General features: G+C 39.9%; 1 protein-coding gene across 6 annotated transcripts in view; it reads right to left on the bottom strand.

Annotated features, from left to right (window-relative positions):
- Positions 1–1,273: 1,273 nt before the first annotated feature.
- The window catches only part of MACROD2 (mono-ADP ribosylhydrolase 2), an 825,711-nt gene continuing 802,781 nt past the window's right edge, over positions 1,274–24,203 (bottom strand). For 4 of the 6 annotated variants that reach the window (XM_030269686.4, XM_030269685.4, XM_030269687.4 and 1 more), the window contains 3 exons: positions 10,774–10,857; positions 6,319–6,387; positions 3,815–4,472 (listed from right to left, as the gene is read on the bottom strand). In XM_030269686.4, the coding sequence (XP_030125546.4) occupies positions 6,326–6,387; positions 10,774–10,857 (146 nt within the window). In that variant the 3' untranslated portion in view covers positions 3,815–4,472; positions 6,319–6,325. Of the gene's footprint in view, positions 4,473–6,318; positions 6,388–10,773; positions 10,858–24,203 lie in introns of all 6 variants that reach the window. The other 2 variants (XM_072927625.1, XM_030269684.4) reach the window with 2 other exon arrangements.

The following is a 24,203-nucleotide window of genomic DNA, read 5'->3' as shown; positions in this document are numbered from 1 at the left end:
AACCCAATTTCTCTTGGAGATTCTCTCTGAGAAGCCGATTAGGGAAATTGGTAATAGAGCCTCTGATTCTGTAGACATAGGTTGATATCCAATGTAATCAACTCCACAGAAGACTTTCCCAGGCACAAATCCACCACTTCACCACCTTCCCTTTCAGACCTGTTTTAGAAATTTGTCAAGAACACTCTCCTGATCCACATCATGTGGAAAAACATCCATCTCTGGGAAGATCTGCACCACTTCAAACACATGCCCTTCTTCATACTCCAATGGCATGGACTTTTTCCTCTTGACGTTGTGCTAGTCAAGAAGGGTGGGATGGGCAGCACTTTCTCTTAGCTAAGAAGGCCATTTATTTGCTCTCTCTTAAAACACACACACTGTTGCAGCAGAAATAGGTTACAGTGTGGGTAAAGTAGGTGCTTCCACTGCTGTACAGTTCTGGACATAAAGTGAAAACAGCTGAAGCCAGTGAGAGGCTATTTCTGGTATTTCTCTCTCTCAGGTTAACTCAGACCATACATACAATTGGGGCTTGCATACAGCAAAAAGGCAGATATTCCCCACAGCCATGCATCTCCTGTACCTTGTCCTCTTCCATTTAGCAGTCCAAGGGTTTGCACACAAGGAAAGGTGAAATTTCAGAGAAGGAAGCCATTTGTTGGAGAGTGTTGAACCCACATAGCCCAGTTATTGATGTTTAAAACCTTGGCTGAGAAGAGTAAGGCTGGGCTGCTACATGCAGTTTCACCTGTGTTGGTGTCATGAAAGAAAAAAACCCACTTTTGTGATCTTTGAGGTATCCTCTACCTATCCATTTTTTAAATAAGGGATGGTAGAAAGAACAGATAACATGTAATATACATAATTCTCTATTATACCTGTGGATTGCATTTATATGTCGTATTCTTTGACACATAACAGATGCCAGGATTTAGTGCAACAGGGCAGGTTTTGTAACATCTCTTGTGCAGCGCTGGGACCAGTCAAGATGTCTTCCCCCTTTGAGCTGTAAGATCCTCTAAAAATCCCCTCTGCCAGGAGATATCTGGTTGTTACAAGAATCTGCCAAATGATAAATTTTAATGAGGATCTGGCTGCATGTCCTTGGCTGGTTGCTGATGTCCTTCGTTGACTACCAAAATTACCAAACCAAAATGTCCTTCGTTGACAACCAAAATTACCAAACCAAAATGTCCTTCATCAAAAACCAAAATTATTTCTGCACCACTGGCATGGTGAGGAGGGTATAAACACACGAGTGGCATTGCCATTTCTTCAGGACAAGCTTTATTAACTATTTGCTTTAACAAGGTAGTTATGAAGGCATTGGTTCTTTAGGTTACAAGGAAAGTAACGAGACTCAGGTTCAGCATGTAAATGACAAGGTAACAAGAAAGGCAAATGTTAACCCAGATAACTACTAGACCATCTATTAGAAGACATTTTGCAAGCAACATTCTACATTTCTTTGCATTGAAGTAAAAACATATTTTTTGGTCAAGAAAATTACCTTTTTCAATTTTTACATTTTTTTTAAAACTTATATCACAAATGTCAGGGTAAGGCAAATCCTGGATGAACAATATGATAAAAATCCCTATTCCCCAAGAAAATAGATCCACATACTCTGTTAAATTTTGTAATTTTAAAAGCAAAGCTGGCATGCACTGCATATAGAGAAAACTTTTTTTTTTTTTTAATATAATTTAATTCAAGTCCTAAAGCAGAACAGTGTTAATTCAAAGAGAGGCTTTCTCAGTGCTTTATAGAAAGAGTGACAATTAGCTGCAGTGACCCATTATTACAGACTATCTCTCAATATCACCTTTGGATGTCATCATGGGAGCAGTCACCAGCCTGAGGAATATTGTGCCTAATGGTAGGGATGAGCACTTTCAGACACAGGAGAAACAACAATCAAGCACAGCCTCTTACGTTGAATGCAAACAGCAGCACCCAAAAGCTGCTACTCCCTTTACATCACCTACTGTGAATACATTTTGAGTTTAAATCAAAATTCTTGACATAAATATCAGTGTGGTGGTTCTCCATCTAACATTTGTTCTTCTACAAAACCAGTTTCTTACCTTTCTGCATCTCCAGAAGAACATCAGAGACTGACTGCATCGACTTATTAACACAGCTGAGAACTTATGCTGCCAACGTATACTCACTTTATGAGTAGTGAAAAATGCCAACAACTCAAATCAAAACCAACCCAAAGGAAGACAGATATAAACAAGGCTGCAAATAGTACAGTCAGGACTTAATCTACTCATAGGTTTCCTTGCTTTACACTTTCTGGACTTCATGCTTTGCTGACACATCATTGGGCAAATGGTTGTTTCGAAGACTCAAGGTTAAATAAAAAGCAAATTTAAATTACTGGCAGGGGCTAGAGAGTGCCTAATATGATGCATCTTTGCAGCTAATTTTTTTTCTTTAACTGCCAGTCAGTCTTCACAAGACATTTAAGGAATCTTTCTCTCCTTCTGAATGACCACACCCCACCATCCAGCCTCCCTGTGGGGCTGTCCTTTCGGCTCCCTTACTAAAGCCAAAGTTGGTGAGAAAAGATTCTTGGCTAATGTTAATGTTGGCCATGGGGAAGCACAATCAGAAGGGGTACAGAACTACATTCAAGGGACTGGATGGTCTGTTGGAGTTCTCACAGTTATACCACCTCCTGATGCATTTATCCACTCCTGACCGACCTATTTTGACAGCCTGTTTAAATTACAATAACACAGTATGAGAAATACACAGAAACATAAGGGACCATGCAGAAGAGTCCACATCCCAAAAGACATATTCTGTCAAGCATGACCCCAAGACTGGGAAAGGAGAGCATCAGAGGCACCTCAAAGGGAACAAGGAGTCCCGTCAAGAGTATTTGGAGAAAACAAAAGCCAAATGAATGGTAGTTACCAAATACAGGTAATCTTAGTGAAATTCTCAAACCAATTAATAGACTAACATTAGCTCATTTACTCCTACAACTGATCCAATTTGGAGTTGTCCATCCACTCCAGGTGATGAAGAAGCTCCTTGAGAGCCCCTCTGGTGCTAGTCACACCTGGGTGAATGTCCCACTGGAGGCAGCACACAGAAACACCCTTCTGATCCCACCTCAAGCAAACCTGCTGGAGTCCCACAGAGAAGGGAGGAGGGGAGGTGTGGGGGGAGCTGTGCTTTCTAGGAGCTGCACTCTCTGTGTGTAATCTGATGCTTTTCCTGTTTTCCTTTCTAATCCTTATTTTTCCTTGACACCCTTTTGAGTTAAGAGCAACCATTGACTGTCATAGCCCATGTTAGGTACACTCAGGTCATCCTTGACTTGCTGTTACTCCAGCACAGGATTTATCATGAAACTGCTCTAGCTGGGATGAACCCAGATCACAGCAGGATAGAGATATGTCTTACCTTTTTTTTTTTTACTTTTTTTTTTTCCTGGCCAGATATTAAATACCTGTTCTGTGATTCAGGAATATTTTGGGTGAAAAAAAGGAGTACAGAACCAATTATTTTTATTAAAGTTATCAAATTTGAATAAATTACTGTGCTTAAAACGACCAAATTATTCTTAGCAGCATTTAAAAATACTGTTTGTAGCACATCCCACTAGGGACACAGGTTGCATGCTCTTCCATCCAGTGTATTTTCCATCAGTTTTGGTTACAGTACAGTTGGGAAATGTACATGAAAACCTTTTGTTCCTTTTCTACAAATTTCAGTGCAGCATTTACTGGCAGAACAATTGACATATGGAGAGACATTCTTATCCAAATAACTGTTAATTGCTTTTTAAAAAAAAAAAAAAGAAAAATCCATGCATATGTGGTGGAAAATGTACTGAGGGCTCACAAAAGCTACTGTGTGAAGCTGTTAAAGCTGGGAGCTGTATTTAAAGATGCCTCCAATGCAGAGTCTTTCCAGCATTGATGAAATGTCTGTTGTCTACCTGTACCCAAAGGTCATACTTACAGCACTGGTTTTGAGATGTGCAGAACTAACTGGAAAAAGCAGGATTTAGGGTGCTGCCTGTTTGAGGCCACATGTGTTATTCACATGTAAGGACATGGCACAGCATAGGCTGAACATGGGAAAGAAGATAAAGATGCTAGAAAAGGAATGGGCCTGGAAACAGGCTACTGATGGTATGATGCAGGAGGAAAAAAGACCCAATATAAGAGAGGGACTCACATTTCAGAAGAAACTGTTGTAAATGCAGGGTTAATTGCAAAACATTGTTAGACCTGGGAAGTTACGATTCTTTCCAACAGACTTACAGAATGAAATGCAATGAAGAACAAAGAGAAATTAAAAGCAAAGTCTCATTCCCCCAAAAAGCTCCCCCCCTCCCAACCCGCTGATCATCTCTGTGTGCTCTTTTCGGCCAAGAATGATGCTGGAGGATGTCAGCGCCTGCCCGTAGGGTTTCCTTGGGTCTCTCCTCTCCTGCATCCTTCCTTTGACACAGCAGTAGAGAGAAAAGTAGAAAGAAAAAAGTGAAATTTTCAAATGTCTGCACAGAACCCACTTCTCATGTTTCCAGCAACAGATGCCTATGGTTTCATTTTTTGTCCAATGTGTGTGTGTGACACAGCTTATGTATAACAGCTACTATTGGGTGAGCAAATTACCTGTGCTTATCAGGGTGTCTTGTTTTTCCAGAACACCATCAGGCAACAGCTTGATACCAGAGACCCCCAGCTCTGGCAGGTGCTTTGGTGACAAACAACACATTAAAGTACTAAAAATAGGAAGCAGATGGACCTCCTTCACTCCAGAACGACCCTTGTGAGATTCTCTGAGGTTTAACAGGCTGATCAATCCTCCCTGGGGATTGCTCCTAGTAATTAAAACAGCAGCAACGGAGTTTGGATGACTTTGACAGTGAGTTGCAATGAATTAGATGCCTGCTTCTAATCCTGTGCATGCCATTGAACTGCTGAGCAAGACATGGTGTGCCCAGGATCTGGCCCCTTTGCATCAGAACGATGCCTGCAAAGCCACATCTTGCAGTGGAACTGAAGAGATTTATTAATTGATTGCTAATTCATGAACAAAAATTACTCCAGCCCTAAACATTCACAGATGATAATTTCCATGGGAAAATGCAGCATGAGAAACGGATTTCTTAAGGGCCACGTGAAAACTGTAATATTCAAATACCTTTTTTTTTTAAACAGAAGAAGGGCATTAACATATTGATGTATTTTTAAGTTAAGGATTTCATTATTTCCTCTTTTTTGTTTGGACAAAAAGCTAAGGGAGGGGGAGGAAGAGTTATGGATGCTGTATTTTAATTAATATTTTGAGGGTGCATCCCCTTTTTACTTCAATACTTTTTAAATGGGCACCATCAGGGCTGTTTCTCACTCCAGCAGTATAGTAGCACATCACCTGTATGCTGATAAGGGCCAAGAGTCACCTTCAATAATAAGACCTTGTGGTTTAAATCTCTGTGTTACAGATGCTACCATTGTATACCTTGCTCTTGTGCTGCATGAAACCCCATTACAAGGGTAAATATAGGATGTTGCTGTTGATGATATTGGTACTTCTCAAAAACCCTACCCCAAAGGAAGCAGTGTGCACGCAAAATCACTTCTGAGGGAGAAATGGCTCCTGCTTCTTTTTGTTAGGGATGAGACTTGGACTTCTATCTTCCCACTACATTATTCATTTTAGTCTAGAAGAAATGCTTTTTATGCCTATGAAAAATACTTCCTCTACAGCCACCACTGCTCCAGCCACAGAACTATCATTTAGTGTGGAAAGCCAAAAAAAGCTCCAAAAGGCAGCAGAGCTCCAGAAGACAGCTCTCGGAATTTGCCTTGTTTTTCAGTGATATTGCTGCAGAGATATTAGGTATGGAGAGACAAGGGCAACAAACCCCTTACAATGTGAACCTTTTGCTCCCAGAACACAGCTCATACTGAACTGAGCTTTGTTCCAATCAGTATAAATTGACTGTCATTTTCCAAAGCAATGCCAAAAATTGTTTGCTCACTTATTCTTCTGTTCCTTATCTCAGTGCTGTTTTGCCTTCCAATGATCTAAGACCGTGCACTACCTGCATCCATTACAGCTGCAGATTGCTGCTATGATATTTGCTTGACAAAAAAAGTTTTTCCTTTTTATGATGCAATACAGGCCATATTAGACAATTACTTCTCTTTTGTATGAGGTATTCCTATTTTTTTAAATGTTTGTTAAATTTTAACTTTAATTCAGTTGCTTTCAAAGCAAGTTTTCATACAGAAACTGTATGGAAAATAGGGGAGAAAAAAGTAGTTGTGAAGATCTTACCTGTTACTTAAGGTTTCTGCTCTGTTTCCATTGGATCGTTTATACTTTCAACTTGACTATTCATTTCAGCTGAAAAAGAAATGAGATGGTCATTAAACTCTATTAATGATACTCGTTAAATTATGTGAAGTAATAACTACTTTTAAACCAAAAGGGACATTTATTACATTAGGAAATCTCTTAAGTCATCAAATAAGTCTCTTAGGGGACCCATCCTAACCTGGAGTTCCCTGGACACTATGAGAAGCAGTCCTGCAAGGAGGAAGGCTTTAGCATCACTAGAAATGTGAGCCTCTGGCTCTAGATTTGCTCTTTGGTCCACATCCATCCAAAAAGTCTGACTTTGGCCCCTAACCAAGGAGTCCAGCTCAAGGTCAGAAGGACCTTCATGTCTCTCTGTAGGCCACAGAGATACAGGTATTGCCAAAGAGTGACCTAGACTTTTGCTGGACTAAGTGGTCTTGACCCTCTGATTCAAACCTTGACCCCCAGATTCAAACCTTGACCCTCTGATTCCAAACCTGAACCTTTTATTCAAACCTTGACCCTCAGATTCAAACATCCACTTCTGACCAAGTCCCTGGTAGGACTCGGGTTGAGCCACAGGATGAACACAGATCCATTTTCATAGAAAAATAGGATCATTAAGTTGGAAAAGACCCTTCAGATCACTGAGTCCAACCAAAAACCTGACACTGCCAAGTCCCACTAAATCATGTCCCTAAATTACAGGAGTCAAGCTGTGACACTTTTGATGCCATCTCAGTTACAGAGATGCTGCTTCCAGAAGTTCTTGAACTGCAAATTGCTGGAACCTAGGGGAGAATTCAGAGGCAATGCCACTATATTCCTACAATAATAGTTTGTTAGTGTAGGATCCATTTAAAAGGCAATCTTATTTTCATTCAAAATTACAAAAAAAAAAAAAAAACCCAAAAATTTTTTAAAAAATGAAATAGAAGGCTTAAACTAATTTCACTATGACATTTGTCAAAACTGTCATCTAAATTATGGCAGGTGTGATTTGTCATAGCAAGGCTAAACATAAATACCTGCAGTTTTAAGACTAATGTCTAGTATTTGTTCTGCACTGAATTTGAATGAAGCCATTTATAGTAAAATAATTTTTTGTTTCTTTACTCTGGCTTTGTGTTGTGTTATCACCTGTGGATTGTGAGGCATTTGATATGGGTGGCAGGGAAAGACCTCAAACATGAGTAGAAAGTTTGGAAATTAAGATGGGAGAGAGGAAGGAAAAAACCCCAAAATCAATAAAAAGATACTACTTCCAGCCAGGCAGTATGATGTCTTTTCTGAATCAATATTATGTCAATGTACCTGCTACAGTTTTGATGAATTGTTTGTAAATTATTCATCACCTATATGCAGAGAAGATACTGCAATGGCTTCCTGGATGTATGTGATGAATAATATGAAAAGTATCCTCCCCTGATTACACAGCTCTGATGCACATCACATTTAGCAAGCAAACAGGAGACTGGAGAGCCAAGTTGAAGTCATCTCTGAGAGAATTAGTGCATTTCTTTAGCCTAGGATGTTATGCTGTAGACCTGGACAGCAGACAACACCAAAATACTAGAGGTTTGGTTTAAATCAAAGGATGCAGCTTTCCACAGGCTAAAAATTAAAAAATAAATAAATAAAATTAAAAAAAAAAAGATGGAGCAGCCCCATTGTGAAAAGTTTGATGCAGGCAGGCAAAAAGTGAAGGAAAGTGAAGTATAGTGAAGTGAAGGAAAGGAAAGGGGAAGGGGAAGGGGAATGGGAAGGGGAAGGAAAAAGAAAAAAGGAAAAAGAAGAAAAAAAAAGAAGGAAAAAGAAGGAAAAAAAGGAAAAAAAGGGAAAAAAAAGAAGGAAAAGAAGAAAAAAAAGAAGGGAAAAAAAGGAAAAAAAAGAAGGAAAAAGAAGGAAAAAGAAGGGAAAAAAAGGAAAAAGAAGGGAAAAAAAGGAAAAAGAAGGAAAAAGAAGGCTGCTGTCAGGGAAATACCATCTAAGAACACAATCACCAAAGGTGGGGATTGCCATCATTAAAAAAAACTAATCAGCAATCTGTCCTGAGTACAAGAAATTTAATATACAAGGGCCTTTGCTCTGATGGCTGATGGAAATGGGCAGGACAAATATGTGTCTGTATACATAGCCCTAATCCAGGCTACAGATGCACCTTCTGACAGTTTTCCTGATGGAGAATCAATCCCAGTCTCAAATAATAGTAATTTCTCAAATATATCACTCTCATGGACCTGCCCACTGGATGAACAATATCAAGATCCACCTAAGCTGTCCAAACTCTCTGCATCTCTAATGCACTTGCCACTGTGCCCTTGAACATGAAATTAAACCACAAGAGCTGGGCTGCCAAGGGGGATGCAGTGATACATGCCTGTGCTTTCAGCTGTGAAGCAATGAGATCTCCTGGGGTGGAAAGAGGAGGACCAGAGAAAAAAATAGGCAATTTACCTAAAAATTACTGTTAAAGGGAATGAGTTTGAGCCTTCCTTTTTTTTTTTTTTTTTTTTTTTTTAAACATGCAGTACATGTCCCCAAGGAAAACCACTCTGCAACATAATCCTAATAGCAATTTAAGTTGTCTAGAAATAAAAACTTCCCTGACAAGGGAAGTACTTTTTGGCAGCCTAAGCAAACACCCTTTTCCTGTTCTTTCATATAACTTAGAAAGTTCAAAGAAAAGGAAGGTACAAGATGAGTCATATGTAGAAGACATTAAAAGATAAGCCAAATTTGAAACAGGGAAAACTGTTAAGATCCTCATTTTAGAAACTGCTAGCTGGTCCTGCTGTCCCATCCTATGGGCACATGTTGAAATAGCTATGCAATCACTTTCCTTTCCAGCCAGAAATCCCTTAAAATATTCCTTTAGTAAACTTGTATTTGTTTTCACTAAGTAGCCCAAAGTGTCCCATGGATTCAGAATTCAAATGTTTTAATTTGCTATGACTTTTGGGTTTGTTCAAAGAATGAGTCAAGAAGGCTACTTTGGCTTTATTCTGCACTTCTACTTGTAATAGCATAACCTCTAGCATTTTTTAATAAAGGGAAGTTCATTATGCACACTTGCTTTTCCTGTGCTTGCAAATGTCTTTACAGACCAGTATCTAATCAGTCACCAATTCAAATAATGCAACACAATCTGACATCAGAGAAAGGAAATCAGCATCAGATTCCTAATAGCAAAAACAATATAATTGGTTTTTCTTTGAGATGTATGAAAGTGTCCCTTCAATTTATATTATATCAATGTTGAGGAGGTTAAAGAAAGAGTTAAAAATAGCCTTCACTACAGAGAGTAGTCTGTGGGTATAAAATGAGGATTGGACACCCAATCCCAAACCCACTGCTGTTTGGGGCAGCAAAAATGCCCCTCTTTGTTAAACCCAAAGAAACTGCAAGAACTGACCAAAATGAGTGAAAAAGGCCTCACCAAAGCCTAAGCACCAATATGCTGATTCCCACCATAATTTCTTTAAACACAGGATGACTCAAGGAGGTAAATGATTTTTTGTTTACAAGGATATTACACACTGTAGATTTTGAGTAGCATCCTAGTACTCAGCCCTTGCTGGAAATTGCCACACAGATGGGTCATTGACACCGAGATCAATGTTGGAGGAATATAATTTCCAAGTCAGGAACTGTGCGTTGATCATGTCCACAAACCTGACTGGAACTGCTGTTTGGACAACTAAATTGTGGTTGTTTTATTAACAGTAAAAGTCTCCCAGCGGACCAAGAATGAGACTAACATACAAGTTCAGAGTGGTTATACTGCCAAACACTTCCCCCTCGATGGAGCTGGGCACCAGCACAAAAATATTCAGAAATAATCCTCTGACTGCAGTTAGACCCCCAACCTCTTGACCTCAAGACCAACATTACAGTGGGTCTAAAATATTAATTAAAAGGCAGTGTAGAACATAACTGAACATGTTAAGCTAATCAAATTAAAAAGCAGGGCTACAGTGCTGAAAATTACTTCCACCAGACTCACAAGTCAGTAGAGATGGTGCAAACTCTCAGAAAGACTCCGTTGAAGAGTGTGTGTAACTCAATTTTTTTTAGGAGGAAACCTACAAACTCCAGAAAGGCAATGCTAGGTAGCAACTTCAGGACAATACACAGAGTCATAAAATCATAGAATGGTTTTGCTTGGAAAAGACTTTAAAGACCATGTAGTTGTAGTCCCCTGCCTTGAGCAAGGACACCTTCCACCAGATCATGTTGTTCCAAGCCCCCATGAGCCTGGCCTTGAACAGTTCCAGGAATGGGGCATCCACAGCTCTCTGGAAAACCTGTTCCACAGCCTCCCTACCTTCACAGTGAACAATTCCTTACTAATATCCAACCTAAACACACTCTTTATCAGATTAAAGCCATTACTCTAAAAAATTAATTGAAAACAAAAGAACAACATACCATCCTTATTTGAAACAGCTGCTGCTTGACTTGCAAGGTCAATTTTCATAGGCTCCACGGAAGTTTCCTCTTGCTCTTGTATCCCTATAATATAAGCCAAAGAAGGAGAAAAATCAATACTCACAGTACCCGATTAATATCTAATTCTCAGACTCTTCATGCCTGGCTTTTTTTTTTTCCTTCTGGCAAGCTCTTACCTTTGTAGACTCCACTGTTGTATAATGGCACCCACTAGAGAAGAGGACAAAGGATATAGGGAGAACATGACTTGAAAACAATTGCCTGAATATTTTTAGTAATTCATATTATTTTTTAAACTGAGATTGTTAAAATCACATTGTGGTGCGTGCTTCTGCCTCCCCACCATTCTTTTCTCATCACTTTTAAAGAATCCCTTCTCCTCATAAAATGAAATATATGATGGGGACTTAATCACAGTTATAAAGTTTCTATAGCCAACAAAAAGAAGAGAAATACAGTAAAGTGTTCAAATACACTGGCTAGCCAGACACAAACTAGAATATGAATGTAGGAAAATGCATTTTATCACTGTAACTCAATATTTTTATCTCTTCTGCCTCAGGCAGAAGCTGAAAGCTTAGATTCGAACTCCTAACAATATTTGAAAAGGAAAAACAATTAATTTCCTGGTTTAGACAGAGTTCTACTATTCTGCTGTTGGCTAAGAAGCCAATTTTTATTTACATTCCATCATGCCACTTCTCTGCTTCTGTGGCCACTGTAAAGCCTGTTGCACTCATCCTGTGACTGAACTCTAGGTGGTTGGTCACTAAGGGATCCAGGCATTTGGGTGGTTGTAATGAGAAAGAAGAGTGTGGTAAGGACTCAGATATTTCAGAAACATTTCATTCATAAACTGAAATAATTTATCTGTTCAACACACAGATGAAACCTTCACTGTCTCTCAAAAACCTCCTTCTTTCTCCTGTGGAATTCTAAAGTGGGGTTTTTAAGTTCACCAGAGTGTACTGCATTTATTTTGTCCATAAAGATGTATCTACTACTGACAATTTCAGCCACTTTTCCTTCTAATTTTATCTGCAAAACAATGGTATAATAAATACTTTAGTTTTCTCTCTGCTTGCTGTGATGGCCAATGCTATTTTTACAGGCAACTTGTGCCACATTACCTATAGAATCACAGAATCATTAAGGTAGGAAAAGATGTCTAGGATAGAGTCCCACTGTTAACCCAAGACTGCTAAGTACACCACAAAACCATGTCCTCAAGTACTACATCCACTCACCTTCTGAACATTTCCAGGGTTGGGGATTGCACTGCTTCCCTGGGCACCTTATTCCAATGCCTGACTTAAAGTCCTACCAGACTTGGGGGATGGATGACTTTACAGTGATAGAAATGTTACTTATCACTTTAACATACCTTATTTCTGATGCAGAAACTTTTCAGTGGATCATTGTATCACCAGCTTCACCCCTTCCTCACTGGTTTAAAATCATCTCCCCATAGATGCAAACAAAATGCCTGTAAATATCTGTGACTGAGAATGCTGCATATCTACCTGAAATGGCCCCTTTGTGGATGCATCCAGCTCCAGATGCTTCTCCAGGGAATTCATCAGAGTGAGTGTGGTTATCTCCTGTGGTTTTTTATGTAACAACATCCCCAAGATTTCCCAGTGCTCACCCATCTGTCTTTTTGGCTCATGCAAAAGGTAAACCCAGGAGACCCTATACGAATAATATGTATATGGAATTTGTCAAGTACAAGACTGAACAGGTGTTTCAAAATCCCTACCTGACTTCTCCTGGCAAAATCAATATGGAATTTGAGGGACCATGAAAACACTGATTAATGAAGGAAGATACACAGACATTATGATTGTGATACATTTTGATTATCTGAGGGAAGCAGCTCTGTGAAAAATAAAATTTTGAAAAATCTCAGAATAATCAGGTGGGCTGGGAGGAAGCTTAAAAACCATTTAGTTCCAATCCCCCTGCCACGGGCAGAGACACCTTCCACTAGACCAGGCTGTTCCAAGCCACACCCAACCTGGCCTTGAACAATTCATGGGATTTTTTGTTCTGCTTTTTCACCTTCTTTCCACGTCTGAAACTCTGATTCCCCATCTTTCTAGGAGGGGATTGTTGGAGTATCACTGGTTTTTACACTGGGAGTTCACTGTTGGATATTGTCAACAAGAAAATTATAGTGGGAAACAATGTACAGGGGCACCCTAGACAGAAGATGTTTTAAACTTTTACTAAGCTAAGCACCACTGCAAATCTTGGAAAGAGATTTTCACCATTTACCATCTCATTTTTTGAGAAAATTTATAAATTCAGTTACTATAAATGTAATTTCTTCCTTCATTATTACTATGGGATGGACACAGGAACATTCACTATACTGCCATGCATGTGGAACTGGTATTATCCAAAATAGCTCCCCTGCTGTGGAGTCAATTCAAGTTCACTCTGAGATCAGCCCAATTCACATAAACAGCAGAATTTGATCAATACCAGAAACTGCCTTGACAACCAATTTATTCATGAGGCCTCTCCCTTGATCTAATTCCTTCAGGTTTAAGCACAAACAAGCAAAGGGTGTCAGGTCTCCATGCAGGAGCTGAGGGCTCCTGAAGGGGAGGGAGCCCAGGAGATACCGCTTTCAATATCAATTCTCATTTCCAATTGTGCTCCTGCCAGAGCTCATTACCTGAACCCTTTGCCAACTGGTCCCACAATCAGCTCAGCACTAACAAACAACGGGCTGCTGGCACGGGCAAGCAGGGCTCCCAGCCTTTTCCAATGCATAAGACAAGTATATACCAGGAAGACAGAAATCTGTGTACACTTATATATCTTTTTTCCCCTTAATAATCACTTGTTCCATGTGCTTACAGTTAATACACTATTTTCTCTAGAGATTATTTCCCCCCCCCTCTAAATTCACATACTGTTTACAAGACTAACACGAAGCTCTTGTGGTAGCTTTTGGTACCTTAGCATTGATTTTCAAATTGCCCAAATATAGAGGTTAGGCATCTGTTTTACGAATCCCCAATAAATTCTAACAAGTAAAAAGTATAACCCTTGTCTTCCTCATCATCCTCTTTCTCCCTTTGCACAAGGTTTACGTCTATTTGAAGCAAAAAAACCAATCCAGGCTTAGAAGTTGTAACAACCCAAGAACTCAGTTTCTGCTCTGAGCTGCCTACCTTAAGGATGCTTATTTCTTTCTGATGAGTTTCAAGGGGGGTTCTCCTGGCAGAACCTTCAAGACCAGCCTTGGCATCCAGATGTGGGTCGGGGATGTCAAGTGGGCTCTGAACCAGGAACCTGGGCTCCTGCTATTAGTTTCTAGCTTGTCAAAAATGTCAGAGATCCCCTTTAAGACAAACAGAAGAACCAGTTTCATGTGTAAATTGGTTCTGTCAGTGTAATCACATACTCCATGGTAACTTAAATCTTTAAAAATCCCCAATTATAGAAGTCTTGTAATAAGTGGTAAATCCTGGCCCTAAGATCATTCTGAATATTTGAGGGAGAAAAGAGTTGGCAATACTACAAGAATCCTGAAAACTACTCTTTTTACAGGCAAAATGGCAATGCTATTATTCCCATAGCTAGTCTGCTCCACAATTCTGGGTGTTTCTGCAGGAATTCAAATAAAATGCTATCCTGCCCACAGACAATGTGCAACCTGAAGAAATTCATTAGTTGTAAATTATGCATAAAGGAGTTGCTTCTACTTGTGTTTTATACTTTGAAAAAATCACCTCTGTCATTATGCAATAGGAAAACCACACTAGAGTTATACTGAATAATCCATATTTCTCCAATTCATACCCACTGTTGTTTTGAGTTTAGTTGTAAATATGCTTCCCCTAATCATGAGACTCTGAGAGAGTCAGGCACATTAAAAAAGAATAAATCCAAATTTCTCTGTTTAAAATTGGAACACACCATTTTTCATCTGCAGTAACAAAGCCAAACCAACCAACCAAACAAAAACCTTCCAAAACCAGACAAAGCTCTTCTGACCAACAGCTGCATTCTTTTCTGTCAAAACCAGTTCCCATCTCCTTGCTCTGTGAATAGCCAGAGTTGTTTTTTTCCTTCTTTCCAGTCATTTCATTGTAGCACTTTGCTAATGTGACTGTCAAGCCTTCACATACTTTGTTTACTGCTGTATTTTAGTGGCATTATAAATGCTGCCTCATTTAGAAACGAAGCTGTCTGTGATGCAAGGATTCTGTTTGACTCCTGTTTGATATCCATCTGGGATGTCTGACCCTGTTAATCAGACCAGATTCTACCACATCAAATATTTGTGCTGTCTTTTTGTATGGCTTTACAGGTATAAGCACTCAACCTGCTGCTCTTGGGGCACTAAGAAATAAAACAGGAATCCTTTTCCATCTGTACTTCATTACATTTGAGCTGGAGGGCACTTTTCTCCCTTGTCCTTCTGCAATGCCACAGGTCAAGCTTGACAATTCCAAATCTGCAGGAATGGCGCTGCCACCACCACGCCTCTCGCTATGCAGCATGGCTCAGTAAATAACATACAACTCCATCTGTTATATCAGAATTACCACACCTCGATCAACCACCACCCTGTCCCCAGCAATTATGCTCCAAAGAGATGAAAGGAAACTCCAGGATGCAGATTTCAAAGGAGGGTGTGCTGGTTTTGGTACCAGCTTTGCTGGGCTTTTCAAGGCACTGAGTGAGCATCATTCTGGATTTATGTTGCAGCCCCTTCATTGTTAATTGGCATGTGCAGCCTCCTTTTTGGCATTTTGGCTTTCCAGAGTAAACTTCTGTTTGTACTTCTGTTTTCCAGAGAAGCAAAGAGTGATGAATCTCCCTTTCCCTTCAGTGCAGTGTGTGTCAGCTCAGCTCTCTGTGTTTGTGCACACAACTGTACCTAAAGGCATCATGCTGCTCCCAGCCACTGTTATTCCCAGATCAAGCTGAACACCAATTTAAAAAAATGCAATTTAAAAGTGTCTAAGATCTGCTTATCCCTATCCCCTTCAAGCCTTTTATTAAACATACTGTTAGTAAAATCCCATTATGCTGACCATTTTCTAAAGGTGAGAATGGGAGGCTAGTGAGGAGTGTCACTCAGCAATACGGTCCATAAAAGCCATACAAATTTGGAACATCTAAAATCACTCATGTCCAACAGGAGCACTTTGTGTATTTTGTCTCTCTCTAAAAACAGGATAAACCTGCACACTTGATGAATGCATGGTACATTGTTTTAAGAAAAGCCTTTTTGATTGATTTTTAATTCTGGAAAAATGTGTAAAAGGTCATGTCATTATTTTCCAGATGTGCTTTTAGTGAAACCCTCATCAGAGAAGAAGACTGCAGCATAGAATGTTTGAACTGGAGCACCCAGAAAATTTCATCTCATCCCTCAATTGCTGGCTGTTAACACAACTAAAATGCTGCCTGGTTGTGATTAAACTAGTAGATCACCTGTCCTAAATGGCTTCTAAAACACATATGCTCCTTCCCTGCCTACAAATAAGGCAAATAGTATGCTCAGTAGCATTATGGCAATTGAAGGCAACAGAAATGGTATGATTATTTACCTCCCTTTACCATTCTGTCATTTTTTTCCTGCTGCTGGTGAAACTCATGAGTGATTTGGTTCAGTTCCTGATCACTACCTGCCTCATCCTGAAAACTGTGTAGGTGTGAGGAATTAGAGCTCTAGCCATCAGCAGCACACGCTCTGCCTCTATTCCTTTTCAATCTTGTATTCACTGTATTTTCTGAGCACTTCAAATGATCTTGAGAAAACCACAGAAAAGCAGACTCTGATAGCAAAGAGATCCTGGACCTCCTAAGCAGGACAGATTTGTCAGACACTGTTTCAAAAAAAGGGAAAGAAACTTTCTTTTGTTCCAAAGCAATAACTCCAAACATAAAGGGGACTGAGTCAGTCCTCAGCTTTGAGCAGCAGGGCAAGAACCAGATGGGCACCTGTAGTGAACAGAAACAATATTTATAATAGAAATTGTTAGGAAAAGATGGGGAAGAAGAGGGGAAGAACCTCAGAGAACCTCAAACCACTCAAGAGCTGAAAGTTAGAAGAGTTCCTCTCAGAGAAGCACCCTCACCTTTAATGGAGAACCCACTCCATCCACACAGGGCAAAAGGAGGCTTTGCCCAAGCTCATGATAATGTACTGATGGGGCTTCTCATCCTTCTGGCTTGCAACCACTTATTTCTGAGGCCCCTGCTTCTGACAGAAACTACTGCTGAGCAAAAGAGCAACCTTAGAAAATATTCTGTTCAATTCCTTTTCAAGGAGACTATTACCAAAATTATGAAGAATGAGCTTCAAAGTAGTGGTGGACAGCAGCTGAGGGTGTATGGTTCTAATTGAAATGCATAACAATATACAATTTGGGAGAAAGATTCTTCCCTGATATTTCTCCAGAGAACCCAATCTAAATTTTGCAGCTTAAAATGGAACACAATATTTACAACAAGGAGAGGCATATGAAGTTGAACAGTTTTTTTAATAGATGCCTAGATCATTACTGTGGCATTGGGTAAAAACTGGAGCAACTTTTTTTGAAAGCTGAGGCATGTTTTTCCTCAACCATCCTGCCTTCACTCCATATCATTGAAAATTTCTCAAAGTTCTGTTATGCCAAATAGAAACTGGAAGACAAAACCATGTAACACAGAGTCTGAACAAAAGTCCTTAAGAAAAAAAAAAAAAGAGGGGGAAAAAGAGGAGGACGAAACTATCTCTGTATGTTTCTTATCAGAGAATACACTTTCAAAAAAAAAAAAATGCAGGATTTTCCCTTCAGCACTGGAAATCATATCCCCTCTGTCCATCAAACTATCTTTTAACATAGAGATTGTTCCAGATGCCAGCACACACAGGTCAACACTTTCAACAATAGCTGACTAATGTTAGGGGCACTTTAAAAGGGAGTTTTGATCCCTTTTTTTCAAAAGCTTCAAGCTTCTAGCAGCTCCATCTGGCTTCAAAGGGGGCTCACTTCACAAAGTGTTTTGGATGTGCTCAGCATTTTTGAAATTCAGGGCACCGATGTTGAATCCTAAACATGGACTTTAAAAATCCATGCCAATTCTCCCTGCACTAAGGATGACACCACTTCTTTAATCTGTGATTAGAAAGCTAAGTGACATTATAACCAACAACCTGGCTTTTCCATTCTCTTTCCTTCAACAGAATTTGAGGGAATTCTGAGAATTTGTAGAACTCCTAATAAAACTGGTGTCTAGCATGAAAACTAGCAGACTTGAGTGTAAAAAGATAACTATAATTTTCCTTGAAACTAGCCAGTAACACCTCCTCAAATCCTCTTTGTAATTGATGAGTTCTTGTTGGAACTCAAAATGTCCCTCAGACATTTTTGGATGTTCCAGGTCCAGGTCAGAAGCATTTGAGACCCTGGCAGGCAGCTGGAAACAGCTGGGATTTTGGGTTTGAACCATGGAATGATTTACCAACCTTGCAGGAAGAACAAGAAGTCACAAAAGTTTAGATATTATAGTGGAAGTAGTCACAAAGTAGAGGGAAGAATTTTTGAGTGCTGTACAGGGGGATTTTGGTTTTGTACATGGGGGTCAGAAGTTCTAAGATGGAGGGATTTGGGCCTGCCCTGTCCTCCCTCTTTCTTCTTCCTTACCTCCATGTTCTTGGTGATGTTGGCACTCACAGATTGGTTTAGAGTAGAAAGGCACCATTTAATATAGGTAATAGGCATTGGGGAAAAACTGTACCCATGTAACACGTAATGTACCATATAAAAGATAGAAAAGCACCATTTAATATAGGTAATAGGCATTGGGGAAAACTGTACCCATGTAACACGTAATGTACCATATAAAAGACAGCAGCAGCCCTGGGCAGGGGAGAGAAGAAGAAGAAGTCAAGGGACAGAGAGGATGTCAGGGTGTGTGTGTGCCTCTGCCTGAGCTGCCTAGAGCCTTTCCATTATATATCTTTCAAGTGTTTTGAGCTTAGGAATAAAAAAAAAACCCCACCTGACATAGTGGTTCCAGCCTTGTGTCAAAAAGCAGCAATATTTCCTGTCTTCTTCTTGAACACCCACAGCTGGAGGGTAATACAGAGCTTTTTCCAGCACTCAGCACAAGGGCAAGAATTACCCAGGTGTGCTCTCTACAAATGTGCACACGGCCCAGGTCTGCAAGAATTTGTACACTGGTGTAAGGATTGTCACTGCCCACAGTCTCTACAAATACCTTGGCAACTCTTACTATCATGGGAACTACTGAAGATTTCAAAATAATTCAGAAGTGCTAATCTCCTGATGGAGGTGACTTCAGCCCTGACAGACATGTCCTCAGAGTCACAGATAAAACTGAAGGATTAAGCCATAAAGGATTAGGAGAGGTGTCACCTAGAATTAAGTCACTGGCCTTGAATCATGGTTTTGTTGGGCAGTGAAAATAGCAAATTTCACCATCTTAAAAACAAGCTTCATTGTATTTCTTTAAATATATATAAATATATTTCAGATATATATCTTGATTTTCCGAGTAGGCTTAAAAATCTAGATGGCTCATAGTTGTACAATTTCAATTTTTTATTACACTTCAGTGCACTAAAATACATCAATCTGACAATCTGAAGAGACCAAATTTCTTTCACAACTATGCACTGGATGTTTATGTATCTAAGAAAATACAGGAAATAAACACCTTGCATGGCTCTCTTGACATAGAACCTATTATAAATGATACAGACCCTAAAAGGAGAGGGTCTGTTAAGACAGAAAATTGGTCTTTGCCTAGAAAGTTTACAGCTCATAGCAAAACTAGGCACATGTGTAGTCCATGAAAATATTTCTAATAAAACCTTCTCCTGAATCAAACTATGCTTTGTTTTTCCTGGTTTAAAAGAACAGATAGTATATTGGGAAATGTAATGTTTTCAAAGAGTCATACAAATGTATCCTGTGAAGCCAAATATTTCCAGAGATATGTTGCAGCTTAAGTTTAGAGACTGGACTATACAGCAGTAATCGTTAATGATAGTAGAAGTCCTAATTAATACTAATTAGGTACTAATTAATAGTAATAGGTAAATGGTACTACAGTACTAATAGTACTATAGTACTGATTAGGACTATAGTAAATAGTACTAATTAGTACTAATAGGTAAAAAGATCCTGCTTATCCTTCTGTATATTTCCTATCAGAAAAATTCTTCATTAAGTTTAATTTCCTTAACAGAGAGCAATTCATACTCTTGACAGTGTAACCATTAATGTACAATAGAAATTATAATGAAAATGAACCTGAAATAAAGTTCTCTAAATTCAGTTTATCTACTCTTCATCTCATAGCATATTTACTATAGCAAGCCTAAAAGTTTAGACTAATTTTATTTCTGCCTGTCCTCCGATTTACAAACCTGGAATTAATGCAGCTCTTTTCACAGCCCACATATGAAAGAACTGTGCAAACAGCTGAAGGAAATTACAAGGACTGGATCACATGCCATGGATCACATTCTGTACACAGAATGGCTTCCCCAGTGCTCTTTGACATCGATCATTAGTGATGATACCATTACAGTCCAGTCCTTGGATCACTGGTGTTGTGGCCATGTGAAAGCAGGGTTCCACTGAGCTTGTAACAAAAGGCCATCCCTCCCAAGGGGAGCACAGCAGTGATTTGAATATCAGCCCTCAAAAAGGTGGCTTTATTTCAAAAATGTTGCCAAGGGCTTCTAGTGGGCGGATCATTTTTGGTGTGTGATGGTTTATAGCAACAAAACGTTGAAGTCTCCAGAAACTAGAAATCCGTGAAGTGTGGGGAAAAAAGCTGCCTTCTTGCCAAAACAAAATTCCTGGTTATACAGAGTATTGGATCAAAGACAAAGTATTTTGCAGAAACACAGCATTATCACAAACCTCATCACCAAGGCTTTGGGGATGCTGGCTGACAGTCCCTCTAGTGTCCTCAGCCACACTGGTTGAGCACAGCCAAGGCTGGACCAGCTCCCTGCCCCTTCCTCCAGCTTTCCTCAGGACACACCCTCCAAATTCTGATGTATTCCATGTTATCAGCAGCAGGGTTGCTCAGTGAGCAACTGGGGAGCCCCTGCTGCTCCAGGCAATGCCTCCTTAGCAACTCCCAGCAGCATGGCAAGAAGAGGAAAATCGAGATGTCAATTCCAAGGCATGCCTGGAAATTTGTACCTGCAGTAGCTGCTCTCAAAGGTTTAGAGCTCACCTCTTCTTTCCCAAAGCCTGCAGCAGACCCAACTACTTGAAGCTCTTGGACAGCACAGGGATACAGAAAGCACGGAGCAGTTTCCAGCTTCCTGCATATGTGTCCTTTGGGTCCTGGGGTCAAAGAATCACAGAATAGTTTGGGAAAGGATCTTGAAGATAATCTAGTTCCCACAACCCTGCCATAAGTTTTTGGACAAAGTTTTTTCTACCTCCCAGGCAATTAAGAGAAGGTGCAAAATACCAGAGAAATGGCATTTCCTAGTGATTCTGATAAACAGAGTATATAACCAGCTACTTTAAAAGCAGGCTTTGAAATGCCACTGGCTTGCTTTGTTCTAAGCACAGTCCCAGGGAGAATGTCAGGTCGCATAACTCACTTGTTATCTTTATACAGAGGAGCTCCACTAAGCACCAGCCATCATAAAAGTACTAACATTCCACTTAGCGGAAAATAAATAGAAAAGAAAAATGCAACAAGCAAGGAAGCCAATTAGCACTTCAAAGATTGCCACGGGGTCTGTAAACAGGGATGTTAATACACTGGGGAGTTGTGCTCCTCCTCGGCCACAGCCTGAGTTATGAAAATGGAGGGAGCACCATTAGAGAGATAACACTCCCCCATGACACAAACCTACACTGTGCATTCATTTAGACACACTCTTTGCATTTTATTTCCCTCAGTGGCTTAAAAAATGCCAAGAGTCAGAATAGCATGTGAAGAGCATTTTAATCTAGCCTTAGATAAGGCACTTTCCTCCTCTGGGCAGCGAGCACTCAGCAGCAACCACTTTATGTACAACATGAAGGAAAGTGTCAGGGAGAAAACTGCAGTAATTGAGGTCACATCCTCTATGACTGCAAGGAAACCCTCTCACACATTTCCCCCCATCATCCATGGACATTTCCATGTATATACAGCTAACCATTTTAATGATCTATAAATATTTATCTCCTGAGCAGATAAACTAGTAGGCATTTAATTCTAGCAATGCAAGCACCTGATGGATGGATGCTCTCATCTACCTGTAAGTGCAAAACACCAGCCACTGAATTAAATTACGTGGCAAAATTATGTGACAGTTATCTCTGAGGTATTTGGAATTCCACACAAAATCTGTGCTTCACATGGTTAAACAGCTAGCTCTCATGTTATATAGGGAGGGAAGGAGGCAGGGAAAAAGGGAAAGAAGTTGTGCTTTGTGGTTTGTTTTTTTTTTAATCTCATTTGCTGCTGTACAGTTACAGCTTAAAGATTAATAATAAAAGAACGTATGTGACAATGCAGAAACAAATGATGTTCAATGTCCAACACAAAGCAAGATGCAAAGATATTTTTCTGTTAATTAACCAGGCTTTCATTTCAACTGTGCTGATCTTGTAAATAAAGCTTAGGCACCAGTTTCAAGCAACTGTGGGAATTACACAAAGAAAAAAACAATCCCAAACCCAAAATCAAAACACCTTAACTCAATGGTCTTGTAGTACTGGTTAGCTAATTATATTTGCCACTTTTTATCCAGGGGATCGAAACAGATTTAAACAGGTTAAAAACAATTGTATTCAGGAACTGGCCCAAGGGTAAGAGCTCTCTGGATAGTACCAGACATCACCTGGTATCTACCACTGCCAAAAAACAAGGGGCATCCCTGAATGTTCTGAAAGACAAGAAGAGGTTGGGCAGAAGGATGTATGGATAAGAGGACAGACAGGCAGAAGAAAGAGAGAGAAGAAAGAACAAACAACTAAATAATACTAAATAATATTCTCCTGCACCTATGACTTGCCTCTAACGATTTGCTTTCCAAGCACTTTATTGAAAATGTTCAAGTCCTTAACTTATCTTCTGGGGCGCAAATAAGGGGGCCTGAAAAGCCTTAGGTTAATTAAACATTGCTGAGATGTGCTTGATGAAATACAAAGCTTTTGAAAGGGTGAAAAAATCTCCAACTATCTGGTAGTAATGTTGAGAAGAAAGAGGAAATACAAGGGGCAGTCTGCAGTAGGGAGGTACAGGACTCCTTAATTATTGGGCTACCAAGACCATTATCACCCTAAATGCCTGTGAAAGCTTACAAAATGAACTCACAAGGCTCAGCAAAAATAATACATCTTAGTAAGAACAGCATTTTCAGGAAAGCAAACAGGAGTAGCTTTCCCCAAGATACATCTGCTAATTAGAAATGATGGGTAATAGATGCAGGTGGAAAGGCCCCCAGATGAGAGCAAGACTATTCCTGGTGACCTCCCTGCCTGTTTCTTCTGTCTGCTGCTCTCCAAGGCTTCACAGATGGTGTTCTCTTTAAATTAATACCACCCTGCCAGCCAGAAGGAAGCTTCTGTTGTACTTGGCAATACAGGTGAACAGCCTGCATTTAGATTTCAAAGCAAATGCCACAGGTGTTCCAGCAATATGGCAAGCAGCTGATGTGCTCCAGCCTCTTCAGGCCTGGATAAGACTCAGCTGTGTTTTCTTATCTCTAAGACTAGCTAGAGAAAAATCACAACATTCAAAGGGTAAACTTAGCACATTAGAGCACAATCTGAACTATTTTTGCTCTAAACGACTTCGTCAGTTGTGAGGTGTGAAAGTGCCAATGCCATCCTGCCTTTTCCTCTTGGAGGAGATGGATATGTACCCAGCTGATTACAGGTGCAGGTTAGCAAGGAGCAAACTGGCTTTGACACCCGAAGCTGTGACCAAACCTTTGCCAAAAAGCAAAGGCATTCTGCGCTCATTCTCACTTTTGGAATGTGAATATGTGTAGCTGATTTCCTTCCCTCCTACATGCAGATCCTTCTCCAGTTTTTTCAGCTGTGCACTGGTGATGTAGCTGGATTCACAAGCTGGGCAAGAGCAAGCTGTATCTATCTCTGAATGGCAGACATCATTACAAGAAGGAAATGGTTCTGGCAATCAAGCATACATTGCACGGCACTGCTGCTTCCAGGATCAGATATAAGGCTCAGGTCATGGCTACCTCTGGTGGTTAAATATCCCATAGCAGCTGTGATAAGAAAAAATGGCATTAACCATATTTTACAGCCAAATCTTGACATGAATATCTCTTCCCAGGCTCCCCTTGAAAGTTCTTTTCACTTTGGAAAGATTTCCTGTGTCTTAAACATCACACCTTTAACTTAGTACTGTTAAACATTGGCTGTGTTTAATGC

The sequence above is a fragment of the Taeniopygia guttata genome, chromosome 3 (assembly GCF_048771995.1).
Source record: "Taeniopygia guttata chromosome 3, bTaeGut7.mat, whole genome shotgun sequence".
Classification (NCBI taxonomy): domain Eukaryota; kingdom Metazoa; phylum Chordata; class Aves; order Passeriformes; family Estrildidae; genus Taeniopygia; species Taeniopygia guttata.
This window is presented reverse-complemented; position numbering and strand designations above follow the sequence as displayed.